General features: G+C 47.8%; 1 protein-coding gene across 1 annotated transcript; it reads left to right on the forward strand.

Annotated features, from left to right (window-relative positions):
• The first annotated feature begins 1,499 nt into the window (after window positions 1-1,499).
• Window positions 1,500-19,232, forward strand: PRPS2 (phosphoribosyl pyrophosphate synthetase 2). The gene is made up of 5 exons (XM_079764315.1): window positions 1,500-1,593; window positions 2,514-2,638; window positions 13,586-13,759; window positions 15,434-15,593; window positions 16,942-19,232. The coding sequence occupies exons 1-5, from the start codon at window positions 1,531-1,533 to the stop codon at window positions 17,032-17,034; spliced, it is 615 nt and encodes a 204-aa protein (XP_079620441.1). The 5' UTR covers window positions 1,500-1,530; the 3' UTR covers window positions 17,035-19,232.
• Window positions 19,233-21,172: the final 1,940 nt, after the last annotated feature.

Below are 21,172 nucleotides of genomic sequence, written 5' to 3' on the forward strand. Positions count from 1 at the left end.
GTATATATATTTGTATATATATTTATATTATTTTAAAGTAATGTTTCTTTTTCTAAAAAAAGAATGGTGTATTAGAGAAAATACAAATTATCTGTTAACATTGTGATGTAATTCCTATCTGTGTTTTTGCATGAACATACACTGTGTGTGTGTGTGTGTGTGTGTGTGTGTATTTAACAGGGATCATTGATTTTTTTTTTTTACTCTCGTGAATGAAGTCTTTTTCAGCTTTATTGAAATATAAATGCCATATAACTGTGTAAGTTTGAATGAAATTTTTTAAGCTTATGTTTTCTTCTTTGTGGCTGGTAATAGGAATACTGTTGTTTACAGCAAAATGCTATACTTTTTTCTAGATCTAATCACGTCTGTTTAGTCTCTTGGATTTTTTTTTTTATGTGGACAGAGTGATTGTCCACAGGTTATGACATGGCCCCTGAAGCTCTGGAGAAGTCAGGTCATTTTCAGAAGGAGACACAGTCCGTGAACCACAATGCAGCTGCTTCTCTAAATGTTACATGATTAATCACCTTGAGGGGTTCTGCCTTCTGCCTGTTTTTTGTTTCATCTGTGACAGTGAACAGGAGCTCCCAGCTGCAGAACATAAACTTCGTTAGGTTAGGAGCTGGCTTTGGCCTTCAGGGCTGTGCAGGGGGGAGCCCTGCCTCCCGCGCCGGCCCACATTGGCGCTGTCCCCTGGGCCACTGCCTGTGACCACATTGGACTTCGTTCAGTTCCTGGATGTGACCTGTGAGCCTGGGTGATGTCACACAGGCCGCTCTTCCTGGAACACTGGTCTGCCTGCCTCAGCCAGCCTTAAAAGCGGCTTCCTCGGAGGGCCTCTGACAGCCACTCTCCTTAAACTTGATGTCCTTCATGCTGGTGTCTCTCTGGGTACCTATTCTACACACTTGTCACGATTTGAATTATTCAATTTATGCTATCGCACTGAACAGTTTAATCATTGGCTTCTTTGACATTTAAAAATATTTTTATTGATTTCAGAGAGGAAGGGAGGGGGGGGGAGAGAGAGAGAGAGAGAGAGAGAGACAGACAGAGAGAGAGAGAGAAACATCAATGATGAGAATCATTGATCGGCTGCCTCCTGCACACCCCCCCTGGGGATCGAGCCAACAGCCCGGGCATGTGCCCTGAACAGGAATTGAACCCTGACCTCCCCGTTCACAGGTCGACCTTCAACCACTGAGCCACGCCGGCTGGGTGACATTTGTTCTCTATACCCGGTGTCAAGCACATTGTTTCGCAACAGTATATGTAAATAGTAAATATTTGGTGAACTGAATGGGGTGAATGTTTTTTGTTATTATAACATGTAGTTTTCTTCATTATTATTAACAAAGTAATTTAATAGTTGAAACTGGTTGTTAACTTTCTTTATTACCATGTTATAAATCAGCTGTGAGTTAGCTTCCCCATGTAAGCCTCGTGGGAGGAATCTTTTCCTGTTATAACGTCCATGTCTTTGTGTTTTAGAGTCGTGCTCCGATTTCTGCGAAACTTGTGGCCAATATGCTCTCCGTTGCTGGCGCAGACCACATCATCACCATGGACCTGCACGCCTCTCAGATCCAGGTTCTGGCATTTTCTTTCTTGCCCTTGGTTGTGATGGGGGGCTTAATGCAAGTGCTTAAATCCTAACTGTTAAGGTGAATAATTTCTGAAGGAGCTAACGTGACTCGTGTTTGAGTTTGTCTGTGGCGACTCTCTTGCTTTTCATCTGGACTGAATTGGAAATATAATTTCGTGCTGATATTGCTGTCTCCAGCACCCCCGTGTCTCCAGTCTGTTCTGGAGGAGTGGGAATGTTTTCCTGGGAGCAAATGCTCTAATTCCATCTCAACGTTGGGAAAATCATTAGAATGGCAGAGTCGTAATGTGTGTCTGTTAACCTCTTCATAACTTAGTTCCTTCAGCTAGCAAAGCGGCCCACTTGTCCTGGGCCTGCTCTGTGATCGAATGAATGTGAAGTATGTTTAGCTTTATCAGAAGGAACTTACGAAGCAACAAACCTCCCCACTGCTCTGCACCTGTCCTGTATTCCTGAGAATATAGGTGCTCAGAAGGTGATAGAAGTGTCCCCACAGGGAACAGATGGGACTGAAATATGCTCCTGGAACATAAGTGTCTTTTGATTTAATTCTGTTAAAATGAAGAAAAGGGAGTCTGTTGATAAGGCCTCCTTTGGATAAAAAAATTAAGTTTTAACCCTAGCTGGTTTGGCTCAGTGGATATAGAGCGTTGGCCTGCGGACTGAAGGGTCCCAGGGTCAATTCCGGTCAAGGGCACATGCCAGGGTTGCGGGCTCGATCCCCAGTAGGGGGCGTGCAGGAGGCAGCCAATCCCTGATTCTCTCTCATCATTGATGTTTCTCTCTCTCTCTCCCCCCCTTCCTCTCTGAAATCAATAATGAATATATTTTTAAAAATTCAAGTTCTATTTAACGAAGATCATCTTTTCAGAAGGCATGCCCCTGACGCTCCCTTCTCCCGCAGGGGTTCTTTGACATCCCTGTGGATAACTTGTATGCGGAGCCCGCGGTCCTGCAGTGGATTCGGGAGAACATCGCCGATTGGAGGAACTGTATCATCGTGTCCCCGGACGCGGGCGGAGCCAAAAGGTAGGCACGGGCCACAGCAGGCAGGTGTCTGCATTTGCTGATGGCTTCTCCCCGTTCCTGTGCCTCAGATAAGGAAGTGTATTCAAAATGACTTAATACTTTATTTTGCAAATGAGCAAGGACGGAGCAACAGCCTTCGCCTCCGGAGCAGAGCGCTGTCCTCTTTGTCAACATTTCATCATTCGTGAGAGAAAAGAAATTCATACACTTGTATTTGTTTTCAGCAAAGAGTATGTCTTGAGTTTTTAATAAGGTTTTTTTTTCTGATTATAAAAGCAATAGCCTTGCCCTAGCTGGTTTGGCTCAGTGGATAGAGCGTTGGCCTGCGGACTGAAAGGTCCCGGGTTCAATTCCGGTCAAGGGCACGTGCCTGGGTTGCCGGCTTGATCCCCAGTGTGGGGAGCGCAGGAGGCAGCCAATGATTCTCTCTCATCATTGATGTTTCTGTCTCTCCCTCTCCCTCTCCCTTCCTCTCTGAAATCAATAAAAATCTACATATATAAAAGCCTAAGCGATCAGCCAACTGGCTGACTGGCCGGTAGCTATGATGCGCACTGACCACCAGGGGGCAGATGCTCAACACAGGAGCAGAAACCACTGGCATGGAAACATGGAACAGACTGATGAATCTCAGAGGGAAGGGGGAAGGCGGGAAGAGATTAACCAAAGATCTTATATGCATACTAGAGGCCTGGTGCATCCATGTACCAGTGGGGTCCCTCGGCCTGGCCTGTGCCCTTTTGCAATATGGGACCCCTCGGGGGATGTCGAAGAGTCAGTTTCGGCCCGATCCCCGCAGGCCAGGCTGAGGGACCCCCACCGGTGCACGAATCCGTGCACCGGGCTTCAAGTATATTCATAAAAACAATAGCCTAATTGGAAAATAAAACTTTTAATTGACATCACGATTGACTAAGCTGATCCTTCTTACTACAAACACTTGGAAATGGTAGCCAAAACAGAACAAAACCTTAAAGAAGCAATAGGTGTTCATGGGACACCAAGAAAGAAAGGGATACCCTGGCCAGTGTTGTTCAGTGGTTGAGCATTGTCCCATGCTCCAAGAGGTTGCCGGTTCGATTCCCCATCAGGGCACATGCTAGGTTGCAGGCTCAATCCCCCAATAGGGGGCGTGTAGGAAGCAGCCAATCAATGATCCTCTGTCATGCATGTTTCTCCCTCTCCCTCTCCCTTCCCCTCTCTCTAAAAATCAATAAAAACATATTTTTTTAAAAAAGAAAGACAGGGGGCTATGTGGGGCGAAGAAAGAAATGCTGAAAGCTGTGCTCTGGTGGCCTGGGAGGTCACGTGTCAGATCCAGGAAGAGGGTGGCGGCTCGGGTGTTGGCACCCACATGGAAGCTTCCAGAGAGAAGGGGGCAGAAAGGGTGACCTCTCCCCTGCAGCCCAGAGGAAGGCCAGGCTTAATGTACCAGGGCCTTTGAATGGGGGGAGACCTCAAACCGGAGGCCTGGGCCACAGGTGGGTGTACAATGAGATACCCCTCTCCCCATGGTGCGGGAACCCCTACGCTGAGAAAATTCCCATTGAAATGGGTCCCAGGCCGCAAAGCCACTGCAGAGGGGCAGTCCCACAGGCCCTGCTGCTTGTTAGTCAGCACTCCCGGCTGAAGTCGCCCTCAGCGCGCCTGCCAGTCCAGGTCACGCCGGGCAGCAGCCAGCCAGGCCTGGGGGTGCCAGGACAGCTGCCTGCTGTCAGGCGAGGAAGTGGGCCAGAAGCTGCCATGGCCCTGATAGCATCAGGGTGCGGGCGCACTGAGTGACATCAGTAGACGGCGTGGAACAGAAGATCTGGAAGGCTCTGCGGACTCCGGCAATGAAGGAGCAGCAGGTACAGCGGGTGCGCCTGCCTGCCAGGGCCTGGAGCTCAAGGTGACCTTGGAGGACTGCAGCTGCTTCCTGGGAAGGGAGAAAAAGCGGAGTGGAGTTTTACCGCCCAGCAGGTGCCTCCATCAGGAAGGGGGAGGGAAGAGAGACCTCCGGCCCTAGCTGGTGTGGCTCCATGGAGAGAGCGTCAGCCCTCGGACTGAAGAGTCCCGGGTTCGATTCCGATCAAGGGCACGCATGTGGGTTGCAGGCTCGATCCCAGGTCTGGGTCGGGGCACGTGCATGAGGCAACCAATCGACATGTCTCTCTCACATCCCTGTTTCTCTCTCCTCCCCCCCCGCCACTCTCTCTAAAAATCAATGGGAAAATATCCTCAGGTGAGGAGTAACTAGAAGGAGGCCGCTGTCCACGCCTGGTGAAAAAGCAGGGGAGCTAATTGTGCCGGGGGAGACCGTGACCACCAAGCTTTGGGGCATGTTTGTTTATTTTTAAAATTTTTAATTGATTTTTTTTTACAGAGAGGAAGGGAGAGGGATAGAGAGTTAGAAACATCGATGAGAGAGAAACATCCATCAGCTGCCTCCTGCACACCCCCCACTGGGGATGTGCCCGCAACCAAGGTACATGCCCTTGACCGGAATCGAACCTGGGACCTTTCAGTCCGCAGGCCGATGCTCTATCCACTGAGCCAAACCGGCTAGGGCGGGGCACGTTTAAAATGCAAATGCCTGTCCTTCATTTGCCTCTCTCGTCCACCTGCCGCCCGACTGGGCCCCTAGGATTGAAGCTCCAAGCTTCCGAGGAGCGCCCAGAAAGCGCAGGTCCTGACTCCTGGGAGAGCCCCTTTGTGCCCTAGTGTCACTGCTGCTTAGTGACAGCACAGCTGGAGATGCGTCCCGGCAGCAGCAGGAGGTGGCCATGGAAGGCGATCACACATGCGTCAAAGGCAGAAGCAGAAAGTCAGCTGGCACAGACCCCGGCCGGGCAGCGACAGGGCGGGAGCAGCCCCGGGTCAGCCCCGCACAGGCTGCCATGCTCACAAACGCGCCCCCAGCCTGGCCTTCCAGGTGCAAGACACGGTGTGCTGTCTGGTTAAGAAGACGGGAATGGGAGCGACACTGGGGAGTGATTTCCAGTGGAATGGTTTGCAGTGTCCTTGGAACTGACTTCAGGCACCCAGCGCAATCTGTGTTCAATATGGCAAGCCCCCGGGCCTGATGGAAGGTTAGAGGGGAATAAGTGGGCCAAGGGGCACATGAGCATGAGATGGAACTGTTGTTAATAATAACACCTTTCTTGCCCTAGCTGGTTTGGCTCAGTGGATAGAGCGTCGGCCTGTGGACTGAAGGGTCCCGGGTTCAATTCCAGTCAAGGGCACATGCCTGGGTTTCGGGCTCTGTCCCCAGTAGGGGGCGTGCAGGAGGCAGCCAATCAATGATTCTCTCTCATCATTGATGTTTCTATCTCTCTCTCCCTCTCTGAAATCAATAAAAATATATTAAAAATAATAATAACACCTTTCTTGAGAGATAATTCCCATATCTACAGTCTGCCCATTTAAAGTTCACAGTTTAGCCCAACCTGTGTGGCTCAGTGGTTGAGCGTCTACCCAGGAACCAAGAGGTCACGGGTTCGATTCCCGGTCAGGGCGCGTGCCCATGTTGCGGGCTCGATCCCCAGTGGGGGCCGTGCAATAGGCAGCCTCTCGATGATGTTCCTCTCTCAATGTTTCTATCTCTCTCTCCCTCTCCCTTCCTCTCTAAAAAACATTAAAAATAAAGAGCACAGTTTAGTGGTTTTCAGTATATTCACAGATTTGTGCATCGTCACTGCTATCTACTTCCAGAACATTTCCATCACCCCCAAAGGAAACGCCATGCCCATTAGCAGTCACTCCCCATTCCCTCTCCCTGCAGCCTGGCAACCACTCATCTACTTCCTGTCTATGGAATGGACTCTCTGGCAGGCAGGCAGGTGAGTGGTTAGGAGCCAGCAGTCCCGGATTGCGAGAGGGATGTCCAACTGCCGGTTTAGGCCTGATCCCTGTAAACTGGCAGTAGGACATCCTTTGAGGGGTCCCAGATTGGAGAGGGTGCAGGCCGGGCTGAGGAACACCGCCCCCCCCCCCCCCGTGCACGAATTTCATGCACCAGGCCAGGGATCATACAATATGTGGCTTTTGTGTCTCATAATTCTTTTTTTTTTAACAAAAAAAATTTACATTGGCAGCTGATAAACCAAAAGAAGAATAGATTCCAGAAACCTTTGTACCTTTTCCTATCCAAACCCTAGTTTTCAATATATAGTCAAAGATATAATGGTCTTCGCAAGCATTCAAACAGAGTAGCATTCCCTGTTCCCTTCTTTAGGACCTGTATTCTTTCCCATGTCAGAATGACATTAATTTCCCTTTTTATTTCACACAAATGGTAACGTGCTGTACATACTCCTTCACTGTGCTTTTATTAAGACTTCATTTGCTCCGTTGTTTTTTTGCCGCTGAGTAATATCCCATTGTGTGTGTATGTTATGATTCCTTCAACCAGTTCCTATTCTTCACTCCTAGGTATTGTTTGTACTGTCACGTGTCGCTTAACAACGGGAATATGTTCTGAGAAATGCGTCATTAGGCGATTCCGTTGTTGTGTGAACATCACAGAGTGTATTTGCAAAAACCTAGATGGTATAGCTTGCTACACACCTAGGCTACATGATGTAACCTGTGGCTCCTAGGCTATAAACCTGTACAGCATGTCAATATACTTGAATGCTGTAGGCAATTGTAACACAATGGTAAGAAAAGGCACAGTAGAAATACAGCATGAAAGATAGAAATGGTGCAGCTGTATGGGGCACTTCCCATGATGCAGCTTGCAGGACCGGAAGCTGCTCTGGGGGACTCAGTGAGTGAGGGTTAGTGCATGAGAAGGCCTAGGACAACACTGTACACTGATGTAGTCCACTGTACATTTAAATATATATTTAAAATGTCTTCCATCATAAATTAATCTTAGCTTACTGTAATTTTTTATAAACTTTAAAATTCCTTTTAACTTCTTGACTCTTTTGTAATAACACTTAGCTTGAAACAAACACATTGTACAAAAATATAGGGTGTCCCAAAGAATGTATACACACACTTTGAATAATTATAAAGGCAGTGTTTATTAAAAATACATTTCATTGTCAAAATTGAGCTACCCACTGTTAAAGTTTGTATACATTTTTGGGGGACACCCTCCTTATTCTATAAGGCTTTTACTATTAAATTTTTTTTTTTTACTAAACTTTCTTGTTAGAAATTAAGACACACCCACATTATTAGCCTAGGCCTGCACAAGGTCTGGATCATCAATATCACTGTCTTCCACTCCACATCTTTTTTAAATATATTTTTTTATTGCATTCAGAGAGGAAGGGAGAGGGAGAGAGAGAAAAATCAATGATGAGAGAGAATCATGGATCAGCTGCCTTCTGCACACCCCACCCTGGGGATAGAGCCCGCAACCCGAGCATGTGCCCTGACCGGGAATTGAACCGTGACCTCCTGGGTTATAGGTTGATGCTCAACCACTGAGCCACACCGGCCAGGCCCACCTCCACATCTTTTTTTTTTTTTAACAGCCCTAAAGCCATCCTCTTTTAAAAATATATTTTTTATTGAATTTAGAGAGGAAGGGAGAGGGATAGAGAGAGAGAAACATCCATGATGAGAGAGAATCATTGATCAGCTGCCTCCTGCACGCCCCCTACTGGGGATCGAGCCCGCAACCCGGACATGTGCCCTGACCAGAATCGAACCTGGGACTCTTCAGTCCACAGGCCAATGCTCTATCCACTGAGCCACACCGGCCAAGGCACCACCTCCACATCTAGTCCCACTGGAAGAGCTTCATCTCCTGTGACAGCAAGGCCTTCTGGAACCTGCCTGAGGCGCTGTATGTGCGTGAGCCTTCCTCTCTGTCAGTGAAAACCTTTGCTCGCTGGGCTGCTGTGGATAAGGTCAAGCGCCCTTTCGGGTGTGTTTATTTTCCATGAAGGTCTGTTCCTACCTGTTACCTATTGTTCTCTTGGCTGGAGGCCTTTTAGTTTGGATTGTAAGGAGTGTGGCCCGGGGAGAGGTCATGCCTTTGTTCCTTGTGTACTTGGTTGCGGGGGTGGGGGGGGGGGCTGATATTTCCACAAGTTTTTCATTTCTCCCCTTTGTGTATTTTTAGTCTCTGCAGGACTTTTAAAACATTCTTATGTAGTCCTATCTCTCTCTTCTTCAATTATGGCTCCTGGGTTTCTGAAGGATTCGCCCTCTAGCAACATTTTTCTTCTCCCATGATCTTGTTTATTTTAAGGTTTTTTTTTATTTTTATTTTTAATTGAATTCATTGGGGTGACGGTTAATAAAATTATATATGTTTCAGGTGTACAGTTCTATAATCCTTCATCTGTGTATTGTATTGTGTTCACCACCCCAAGTCATTCTTTTCTTTTTTAATGGTCCAATTTTCTTTGACCTGAAAATTGTTTTTGGAATAAAGAGTGAAATAAGAATCCAACTCTTTTTTCCCCTCAGCCATCTAGTTGTTCTAAAACTACTGATTAAATAATCCAACTCGCCCTTATTGACATGAAACACCGTCTTTTATGGAAAGTCCCCCTGTCAACTCCTGCTTTAAAAAGGGCAGAATCAGCCCTAGCCAGTTTGGCTCAGTGGGTAGAGCGTCGGCCTGTGGACTGAAGGGTCCCGGGTTCGATTCTGGTCAAGGGCAATCCCCGGCCCTAGTCGGGGCACATGCAAGAGGCAACCAATCAATGTGTGTCTCTCACATCGATGTTTCTCTGTCTGTCTCTGCCTCTCCCTTCCACGCTCTCTCTCTCAAAAAAAAAGAAAAGAAGAAAATAAAAAGGGCAGAATGAGCTGTCAGAGTAAGGGGCCAGCAAGGAAAGGCTGTTTGCTCACAGCCCCTGCAGTCCCACCCCTGCTCCCTCTGCCGGCAGAGTCGGAGGTTTGCAGGGCTGTTCTGTTGGAAGTGTTTGCCACTCCCTCTCCCCCTTTCCCCAGTTTCTGCTACACGTTGTCATCCTCATATGCTGGACTCGGCTACTTCCCAACTGGCAGAACAGCCTCGCAGGTAACACACGATCTGTGTAGCTGACATTACCTGTGGCTTCTTTACTTGATGCAAAAAGTCATATTTTACCAAGGAACATATACACTGAGTGGCCAGATTATTATGATCTCTGAACACATAATAATCTGGCCACTCAGTGTGTACACACACACACACACACATATATGTTAGAGAGGCCTGGTGCATGAATTCGTGCATGGGTGGGGTCCGGTCAGCCTGGCCAGGGGGAGGGGACATGGGCGGTTGGCCGGCCTGCCTGCTGGTCGAACTCCTGGTCGAGGGGACAATTTGCATATTAGCCTTTTATTATATAGGATAGACACTGAGTGGCCAGATTATTATGCATTCAGAGATCATAATAATCTGGCCACTCAGTGTATATCTATCCCACAAACGGGAATTTGCTGCCTTAGAAAAAGCTTCTAGGCTAGACTGGTTCCCAGTCAAAAAGTACTTAATGTCGCCACAAGAGGTCGCCCTTGGGTAGTTTTCGAAGCGTCATTGGGTTGACAGCTAAGAACAAATAAACCTTAGAAGGAAACACACCTGCCAGCCACTGTTGAGGTAGTCAATATTAACCAAAACTGGTACGTGAAGATGGTGAAACAAAGTGGTTCAGGTTTAATTAAAAAAAATATTTTATTGACTTCAGAGAAGAGGGGGGAGAGAGATAGAAACAACAATGATGAGAGAGAATCACAGATCGGCTGCCTCCTGCACGCCTCCTACTGGGGATCAAGCCCGCAACCCAGGCATGTGCCCGGACTGCGAATCAAACTGTGACCACTGAGCCACACCGGTTGGGCCAGATTTAATTTTTGTTTTTCTTTTGGAAAGAGTGTAAATGTGTCCAGAAGAAACGGAAATCATACTACGCATTCTTTTTCTTCTAGCTTTTTCCGCTTAAGATTTCTGAGTGATACATTTCTCAACATTATTTGTTAGGATTATATATTAAGTCTCAGTTACATACGTGCAAAGGAAGCGTTGTGAGCTATTTAGGAATAGGAATGTTCTAGCATCTTGGGCTTTTTGCAGGGATGGTTTCCTTTATTTCCTGCTTCTGGCATTAGCATTGGGCACCTGAAATGGTTGGGGTTCCCCACTCATGTCCCATGTTCACTCCCATCCCTACAAAGCCACATCGCTCAGCTTTTTCCCCACCCCACCTCTTGGTCTCGCTGCTGGTCTGCTTGTTCACAGGGTAGGAGAGCAGGATCACCTGGCAGAGGTGTGGCTGCAGGTTAAACTTGGACTTCACAGCCACATGGGCGGAGAGTTAGGCCACGATAGTGGTGGTGGGCTGTGGCCCAGGGCCCTGCCCTGCTGAGATCTTCCTGGTTCTTACAAATAAACCAACACTGTGACCTACACTGAGTGGCCAGATGATGATGACCACCCGACGTTTGTAGGCACATTAGCCGCACTCTGCATCGTATGGGATATGGAAGCCGGAGGCCTGTTCGAACACCTTTGCAGTTACCAAGATAAAATGTCTCCAATTCGCACAGGAACACAAGGATTGGACAGTCGAGCATTGGAAAAAAGTCATGTGGTCCGATGAATCACGTTTCCAGTTGCATCATGCAGATGGCAGAGTGAGAATTTGGCAGAAACAGCATGAAAGCATGCACCCCACATGCATGAGTACAAGCCTTCAAGCTGGTGGGGACAGTGTTATGGTTTGGGGCAGTTTTCCTGGCATGATTTGGGCCCTTTAATTCGTGTGGAACAACGTCTGAATAGCACAGCATACATAAGTATCGTTGCTGATCAAGTTCATCCTATCATGTTGATGGCGTATCCCAATGGAGATGGCTTCTTCCAACAAGACAGTTCACCATGCCACGGTGCTCGTATTGTGCAGGAGTCTTTTCAAGAACATGAGGGAGACGTTACCTTGCTTAGTTGGCCCCCACAATCCCCAGATCTCAATCCAATTGAGCATTTGTGGGATGAAGTTAAGAGCCATCAGGCAGCTGGTTCGACAACCATCCAATCTCTCAGAACTGGACAGTGCTATCCATCAGGCATGGTGTCAGATTCCTCGCATCACCTTTCAACATCTCGTGGAGTCAATGCCAAGAAGAATCACCGCAGTATTGAAGGCAAAAGGTGGCCCAATGAAGTACTGATGGGGTGGTCATAATAATCTGGCCACTCAGTGTATGTACCCATTGTGTATAAGGAGTTCGTGAGTCTTTTCTTGGGAAAATCTGTCTTTGTTTTCTGAGAAACTAGCTTTCTTGAATTTGAGTTTAAAGGGCTCCTCTTTTAGGAAATTGGCATAGAGATAGTAGTATATGTTTTAAGGTGATTATGGGGCCACATCTTTGTCAGTACTCGAAAGTAAAATTTTTGCTCAATTCGGAAACCGGTGGTCAATAGATTTAGGAATGAAGGGTGGAGCGAGTGCAGCTCGGTTTGGGTTGGAGGCGGGAGGAGGCATGCTTTGAAGGTAGAAAGAACATGGACCTCCATGGTAACGCTTCCCTCTGCTCGGTGGGCCTTGGAGGTCTGAGGGTGGTGTCTTCTCTTAGGGAATCTAACGGTCTTTGGATTTAATTGGAAACTTTGGGCCTTGGTCTGTTCCGATTACTGGCATTTTGATTTGTGACCACCATCTTTTTTAAAAAATATATATATTCTATTGATTTTTCACAAAGAGGAAGGGAGAGGGACAGAGAGCCAGAAGCATCGATGAGAGTGAAACATCGATCAGCTGCCTCCTGCACACCCCTCAATGGGGATGTGCCCACAACCAAGGCACATGCCCTTGACCGGAATCGAACCTGGGACCCTTGAGTCCGCAGGCTGACGCTCTATCCACTGAGCCAAATCAGTCAGGGCAATGACCACCATCTTTTGTGCTTTAAAGTTGTTGTCCACTGTAATCTTCCCCCGCCACAAATTAGACATTATTATTGTGGTTTTGCACAATCAACATTTATTTAGATCTGTCCACATATTTTTTAAATATATTTTATTGATTTTTTACAGAGAGGAAGGGAGAAGAATAGAGAGTTAGAAACATTGATGAGAGAGAAACAGCAATCAGCTGCCTCCTGCACACCCCCCACTGGGGATGTGCCCACAACCAAGGTACATGCCCTTGACTGGAATCGAACCTGGGATCTTTCAGTCCGCAGGCTGACACTCTATCCACTGAGCCAAACCGGTTAGGGCTGTCTACATATTACGGCATCTCAATGCATCTGTTACCATTTTCCTTGGAGTGCTACCCCGAAGTATCACTTTGAATTAAATTCTCCACTTGAGGGTTTTCATTACACACATGGGGGTTTGGACCAATAACCCTCAGGAGTGCCTACATGTAGTTTGCAACTCTCTCTCCACTAAGCATGGAGTTTGACACACGCGTCCTCCCTGTCCCCACCTGGGCAGCAGGTTAACCTTTACTCCTTACTCTGAAGAGCTAACCTCCATCATCCCGGGGTTATACAGAGTCTCCCATTACACTGTCGTCTCAGCTGAGCCGGAGGCTTTCTCTCAAACCCCCCCCCCCCTTATCTCCGCCATCGATGATTTAAGGTTCCGCAGACACCCTCAGGGCAAGAACTTAGCTGCATTCCAGCTTCTCAGGATCACCTGCTTTTCTAGTCTCTGCTTCTGCAGATTCCCCCTGCTCTCCCAGCTCCCTGATGCCTTTACAAAGACCGTGGTTGGCAAACTGCGGCTCGCGAGCCACATGCGGCTCTTTGGCCCCTTGAGTGTGGCTCTCCCACAAAATACCACGGCCTGGGCGAGTCTATTTGGAAGAAGTGGCGTTCGAAGAAGTTTAAGTTTATAAAATGTGGCTCTCCAAAGAAATGTCAATCGTTGTACTATTGCTATTTGGCTCTGTGGACTAATGAGTTTGCCGACCACTGGGTTAGGCCATTGCTAACATACAACTGGAAAGAACGAGATGTCCTCATTGACCGTAGTTAACAAGTCCTTTTGCGTCTGCGCAGGGTCACATCAATAGCGGACAGGTTGAACGTGGAATTTGCCTTGATCCACAAGGAGAGGAAGAAGGCGAACGAAGTGGACCGGATGGTGTTGGTGGGCGACGTGAAGAACCGCGTGGCCATCCTCGTGGATGACATGGCCGACACGTGTGGCACCATCTGCCACGCTGCTGACAAGTACGAGGGGCGGTTTGGGGAAGTGTTAGGCTGTCTCATTAAGAAGGGGACAATTTCAGCTTTAAAAAATCGGGCCTGTTTTTCTTTTTTTAAGTATATTTTTATTGCTTTCAGAGAGGAAGGGAGAGGGACAGAGAGAAACATCACTGATGAGAGAGAATCATGGATCAGCTGCCTCCTGCACGCCCCCCACTGGGGATCGAGTCCACAACCCGGGCATGTGCCCTGACCGGGAATCGAACCATGACCTCCTGGCTCATGGGTCGATGCTCAACCACTGAGCCATGCAGGCTGGGCATTATTTTTCTTAATTATTTCGGTTTGCTTAGCAGTGGCGTTTCAGACCAAAGAAGATTGGAGGCCCATTTATTTTTCCTTGGTAGGAAGAAGACCTTGGTCCTCTATGGCCTGGCTTCCATGTTCAAGGTTGAGCTGTCAGCAGATTCTATAAAGGGTCCGAGGAGGTGTTCCCCGGAAACAGCACAGAATGAAAGAGACCATCTTGCGGGCTTTCTTGGGCCCCACTTCCTTCTGTTCAGCCTTCACTGCAGCCTTCAAAGGCAGCACGAAACCAAGAACATAAAGTCTCTCAGTGGGCCCTGGCCCGTGTGGCCCAGTGGATAGAGTGTCGGCCTGAGGACTGAAGGATCCGGGTTTGATTCCAGTTGGGGGCACATACTTTGGTTTGCAGGCTTGATCCCCGGGCAACCCATTGATGTGTCTCTCTCCTCCTCCCCTTTCACTCTGTGTAAAAATCAATGGCGAAATATCCTTGGGTGAGGATTAACGAAGCAAAATCAATGATTTTTTTTTTATATTTATACTAGAGGCCCAGTGCATGATTGAATCATACATGCTTTCGTTTTCGATCACGGGGGAGCTGGGTGCCTGTCCGCTGGTGCACCAGGCCTTTCAGAAGCCTCCAGCGCGGCGGAGGCTTCTGAAAGGCCTGGTGCCTGAGCGGACAGGCACCCAGCTCCCACGCTTTTGCTTTCGATGGCGGGGGAGCTGCGTGCCTGTCCGCTGGTGCCTGAGCGGACAGGCCCAGCTCCCCCGCTTTTGATGGTCCGCAGTGGGATGTGAGCTCGCTGCCCCAGAGGCCCCTTCTGTGCCGCAGCACAGCCATGGCACAGACGCTGAGCTCGAGCCGCCGCTGGCGACGCGAGCTCAGCATCCCACCGGCCCAATCGGCCACCCTGGCCACCCCGAGTCCCGCCCCCCCGCGCCTCCTGGCCAATCGCGGGCATAGCGAAGGTACGGTCAATTTGCATATTTGTCTGTTATTAGGTAGGATGTCAAAATGATGGTATCCTGGCTGTTTGGGTTTAAACCAGTGGCTCTCAGCTAAGGGCAGTCTTGCCCCCTGAGAGACATTTTGGGTTGTCCCAGCTGAGGGGAGGGAGGAATTGCCACAGTGCAATCCAGGGGTGCAGCGCAACAGAGAATTCCCCGGGCCCAAGGCCAAGGTCAGTGGTCCTGGGTTCAAGGCAGACCCAGTACGTTGCCAGCATATACCTTAAAGATCATTTTCGGCTAATAAATGGGAATGAAATTGGTTTCATGCTTTCCTTTATGGAACACACTTTCTCCTTTTAAATTCCCACTAAGAAGAGATGGTTTGTTTTGCGGTTGTTTTTTTGTTTGTTTGTTGTTTTTTTGTCTTCCGTTTCATAGGCTGATCTCGGCAGGAGCCACCAAAGTTTATGCCATCCTTACCCATGGGATCTTCTCTGGGCCGGCTATTTCCAGAATAAATAGCGCCGCCTTTGAGGCTGTTGTGGTCACAAACACGATCCCTCAAGAGGACAAAATGATTCACTGCTCCAAGATCCAGGTACTGTCTACACTGCAGGCAGAGCCAGGCAGCCAGGCCCCTACCTTAGATCCCGAAAAACAGCATCGCGTCTTCTGGGTGTGACTGCTCACTGAGGCCACTGCCAGCAGAGGTCGCAGCTTCTCCCGTGGGAGGGCCTAATGCACGTTAGGTCTCTGAGAAAGGCTGGGGCTGGCAGAGGTCAAAGTCAGAAATAGTAAGCGAATAAAACCACAATAGAAAAACAGTAGGGCCCAGCCGGTGTGGCTCAGTGGTTGAGCGTCGACCTATGAACCAGGAGGTCACAGTTTGATTCCTGATTAAGGCACATGCCCGGGTTGCAGGCTCCGTCCCCAGTGTGAGGCATGCAGGAGGCAGCCGATCCATGATTCTCTCCCATCATTGATGTCTCTCTCTCTCTCCCTCTCCCTCTCTGAAATCAGTAAAAACATATTTAAAGAAAAAAGAAAAACAGTAGGAAACAGGCTGTGCTGAAGCTAAACAGAATTAACATATGGCCAATAAGTCCACCTGATTAGCCGCAGTTGAGAGTCTGCAAGCAGTGGCCCACGGGCCCAGTCCGGCCCACCATCTGCTTTTGTAAATAAAGTTTTATTGGAACACAGCCACGCCCATTCATTTATATATTGTCTGGCTGTTCTCACAACAACTGAGTTGAGTCTGGCCTATAAACTAGAAAAGGGTTACTACCGAGCCCTTTGCAGAAAAAAAACAGTTTGTTGACTTGTCCTTGAGTTAGAATCATGATAGCTGTGCTCTTACGTTATACAGTCACTGCATTTTCTGAACCCAAGAGAGAGAAACCTTCCATGTAATTGAATAAAATCAATTATATTTAAAAACAACAAACGGTCCCTGCCGGTTTGGCCCAGTGGCTAGAGCGTCGGCCTGCGGACTGAAGGGTCCCGGGTTTGATTCTGGTCAGGGCACATGCCTGAGTTTCAGGCTTGATCCCCAGTAAGGGTGTGTAGGAGGCAGCCGATCAATGATTCTCTCTCATCATTGATGTTTCTATCTCTCTCTCCCTCTCCCTTCCTCTCTGACATCAATAAAAATATATAAATCAACAAACACCCGAGAAAAGGGTGTTTCTGGTTAGCCACGGCCCTGCAGAGCTTTTGCGTGTCTGCCCTGAAAGTCTTGCTTCCAGGATCCCGTAGGGTTTGGTGTAACAGGTTGTACATTTGGAGATTGGCCCAACGCCGTCTGTCCTCGAAAATGGGTGTGGGAGGTCTTGATAGCAGCTCATCTTGCAGGCAGAGAAATAGTGTCGGTTTGGGGGCTTTTATGTTTTCAACGAAATCTGATGGCTCCCCTTCCCGGCCCCTTCTCTGTTTTTGGCACTTAGGTTATTGACATTTCCATGATCTTGGCCGAGGCCATCCGCAGGACCCACAATGGTGAATCCGTGTCTTACCTGTTCAGCCACGTCCCGCTGTAAACCCAGACGGCAGCGCGGAGCGAGCCTGCCGGCTTCTGACGAGTGTGTTTTTACCTGATTCTTAGCTTTAGGACTCAGCAGTTAGAACGCAAGACATCAGATCTTTGTACCCCCGCAAGACCCACTGCTTCCTCCTCTGTACCTCGAGACCGTTTCTTTCCAGATTGGGGTGAGGGCGGGGGTAATTGATCTGTGCACTGTCATAGAGCAGAAATAGTCCTGTCATCTTGACTTGTTCTCACAGGTGACATTTTCCTTTGTCCTGTCAATAGTTTGAGGTCACAACTTTCAAGTGTATAATTCCAACGTGTGGAAGTTCATAATTTATATATTTCAGGGTTTGCCAGCGATGACGTTAGGATAAAGACTTCTATGCAGGCATACAGTGATAATGCTTATGGTCATTCGGGTATAGAATGAGCCCTTTTAAGAATACTTTAGAAAATGTCTAATACCGTGATTTTTTTTTGTTATTGTGCTTAATTCGGACCAAATTTTATGTCGTTTAAGATGGCCAGTTACTGTTACCACTTCTGAAAAACATGTAACGGTCACATTTTAGAAATGTCATGTTCTCAAATTCCAGAAGGATGGTCAGTGGTCCATCGGATGTAGAACCCGTTGCTGAGAGAGTGTCTGTGCTCACAGTCACAGCCACGCTTGCCTCTGTCCAGCCCAGACGGTCAGTTCTTTGGGCATCTCTTGTCCTGTCGTCGACTTGTCTTAGGTGACATTTTTAGCTCTAGCTTTTACTTGGCCTTTTTCCCAATAATTTCCCCCAAAACAAAACTGTTTAAAGCCCCCTCAAATGGACTAATCAGATCATCATTTTGCTTTTGACCTAAATAAAAAGGTGGATTTGGGCGAGTTACACCAAATGCCTATTTCCACGTCATTCATTGTGATTTTGAATGTTCTTTTGTTGTTCCTAGTCAGAAGCAGCAAGTCTAGGCAGCTGATAATTTCAGCTAAAGCCACTACATGAAAAAGGGGGGCAAGAAAGACCCCCGCAAAAGGTACCAATAAGTAAGCTTTAGTTCCTGCATGGAGATGATATTCAAATGGGGGCCCAGGAATGGCGGTGGAGGGAAGATTGCTTGCTCCCCAAGATGGCCCTTCATGACATCCTCCGACGTGAGGCGCCTCCCCGACTCTGTGGAAGGCATGCTTGTCTCTTTGTGAATTTCATTGCGTGCCCGTTGGTGTGCAATCAACTGGATTCTCCAACCCCGGAAGAGGAGAACTTGCCCACATAGAATAATAAGCAGCCGGTGCAGAAGCGAAACCTATTGAAACCATTAGCCAGTAGAGCAGTCTTTAAGGTCTCGAGCTTCATTGCAGCAGAGGTGGGATGGAGGTGAAAGAGTGTCATTTTGGTCATCGCAGAAACTAGCATTTTTTTTGCACCTTTAAATGGTTTGGGAGGGGCAATGACATAGCTTGGGAAAGCCAGCTATGCGCTACAGATGCCTGTCTCTAAAAAGAGCCGACTTGAGAGATGTAAAGAGTTTATGTAGATGCTATGTAGTTTTAATTTTTGATAAATGAGTGATACCTGCATTTCTTGGAATCTCTACGCATAGAGAAGTGAAAATGTAGTTACGAACATGCGTATGTAGACAGCTTGGCACACAAATGTGGACATGTTGACATGGCTAAAACCAGTTGATTTGAAGGTAACATAGAGTTAATTTTCAAATAGTGATCTGAAGATTAAAACATGATAGAAAATCTCTTGTAATTCTCTGACTTAGGAACTGATTGTTTGTTACATGCTTTAGCACCACGTGTGTGTGTGTGGAAGTGCTTCTAATACATTGATTAGCTCATTAGACTAGACTAGGCCACACACACTGGCAGTGTGGACATGAGCTATTTGGTTTTAGTTCACCCCAGCACTCGCTTTTGTTGCTGCTGGTGCAGAAGCATTGAAGTGAAAACACTGGGGAGGTGGGTCCTGCCCAGCCCTGCAAAAGTGGAGGCTGCCTTGGTGTACATCCAGCCAGAAAGGGGGGCAGAGAAATGTGAACATACCAGAACCGCTCAGCCTCCAACTTCATCTCTATTCATACGCTAACTCATGAGAACGGTCCTTCGTTAGGTGAGATGTCAGCTAGATGGGGCACATATCACTGGCAGTGTTTGTCTTGGCTTAGAACATGCGATTTGAAGATCTTCCAACGCTGTACTGAAACATTTCAATAAAGTCCTACTACTCCTTTCCTTCATGGTGTGTATCCTCACTGTGGAGTGATGTGTTTGGGCGGAGTGATGCGTTTTCTGCAAATGTGTGTGCTGCTTCGCGACTGTCGCCCGCCATAGAAAAGGACAGAAAAGCCAGATTTCAGAAGTGCCCAGCAGTGTCCTGCTCTCTAAAAACAACTGTTCACTGATGCTTTACGTTACCCTTGTGGGGACAAAGATTTATAATTACGTTTGCCCAGTGACACTCAACTTTAAAGTGTGGATAACGGAGCGTGGCAACCTTTTGTCTTAAAGTCCCAGTGAAATAGAAAGAACTAAAACCAGGTCGATCCGGGCAGATCTTTTAAGAGAGAATGTGATAGAATGTACTAGAAGGGAGGGAGAACATGAAGGAGTGCTGGAAACACCAAAAGCACTTCAATTCCACCTAGCAATGCTGTCACACCTTTGGGAGTGTTTTGTTGCTTGTGACAGGTCTCACCAAATGCAGTTGTGCTACAGGATGGACAGGCCAAGTGACAGGGAAAGATGACATAGAGGTTCAGAGGGCCAATCAGGTGAGGGTGATCAGAAAGGGCACATACCTAGGTTGCAGGCTCCTCCCTGGCCCGGGCCCTGGTCAGAGCGCGTGCAGGAGGCAACCAATCGATGTGTGTCTCTCACATCGATATTTCTCTCTGTCTTTCCCTCTCTCTTCCACTCTCTCTAAAAATCAATGGGAAAATATCCTCAGGTGAGGATTAAGAAAAAAAAGAAAAAGGTCATAGGCTCCCAACCTTCCCCACCGGGGCACCAGACATGTGAACAAAGCCATCTGACTTCAACCTCATGGGACCCCCCAACTGAGACCAACAGAAGAACCGCCCAGCAGAGCCCCGCCAACTCACAGAACGGTGAACACACAAAACAGCAGCTGTTTAAGCCGATAAGTTTCGCAGTGGTTTGTTATTCAGCAATAGGTAATTGAAACATGACAGCATCCAATCCGAATAGTTGCATCATATGGAAAATCAATCTTTAGAATCACAAACTCAAAAAAGACTTTTTGCTATTTTCTAGTTCAGTGGCCGAGGACCTGGCAGATTAGATGACTTGCAGAAAGAACATGGGCAGTGGAATAAAAAAAAAACCAAAACCATGAACTGGAACCCAGTTTTGCATATTACTAGATCTGTGACTTCTTAGAATATCAGCTTCCTTGCGGGCCAATCCGGCTTGTACACCAGCTCCCTCGCAGGTGTTTTATCCTTAAGCTTTGTGAGTGAGGGTGCTTCTAACGCAATGGAATCGTGAAGAGAATGAAGGAAGGTACAGGTGTGAGTTAACGTTTTGACTAGGAAGTCACGTCCCTCAAACACAAGAGGCCGTTCTTTCCACTCTACCTGACTCCTAATGAATTTACTTCCTGGGTCTACCCAGGCCAGATGGCCAGACAGACTCTCTGTAATGCCCACCTGGCAGAACTGCTTCGGATTTGCCAAGGCAGCGGGCAGACTGTTGGAGTCCATTGCAACCATAAATAGCCTTTTCTCTTTTTAAGCGAGTCATCTCCTCTATTATTTGCATCGGGGGCTTTTGTTCCAAAGCATCTGACCCTTAGGACTCTTCTGGCCAACTCTGATACTCACGTGGGACCAGTCCTCAACAGGAAAGAAGATTTTTGTCACATGAATTTGCATATCCTGTCAAGGACACCTTCAGCACACTTTCATTTCAAGGTAAAATGAAACTTACAGCCCTGGGCAGAGAGATGCTCCACAATTCACTTTAAAAGGGGGCATGAGAAACAGAAGACAAGGTTAGCCCTGGCCGGTTTGCTCAGTGGTTGAGTATCGGCCTACAGACTGAAGGGTCCCAGGTTCAATTCCAGTCAAGGGCACATGCCTGGGTTGCAGGTTCCATCCCTGGTCCGGGTTAGGGGGCGTGCAGGAGG

The sequence above is a fragment of the Cnephaeus nilssonii genome, assembly GCF_951640355.1.
Source record: "Cnephaeus nilssonii genome assembly, chromosome: X".
NCBI classification, from domain to species: domain Eukaryota; kingdom Metazoa; phylum Chordata; class Mammalia; order Chiroptera; family Vespertilionidae; genus Cnephaeus; species Cnephaeus nilssonii.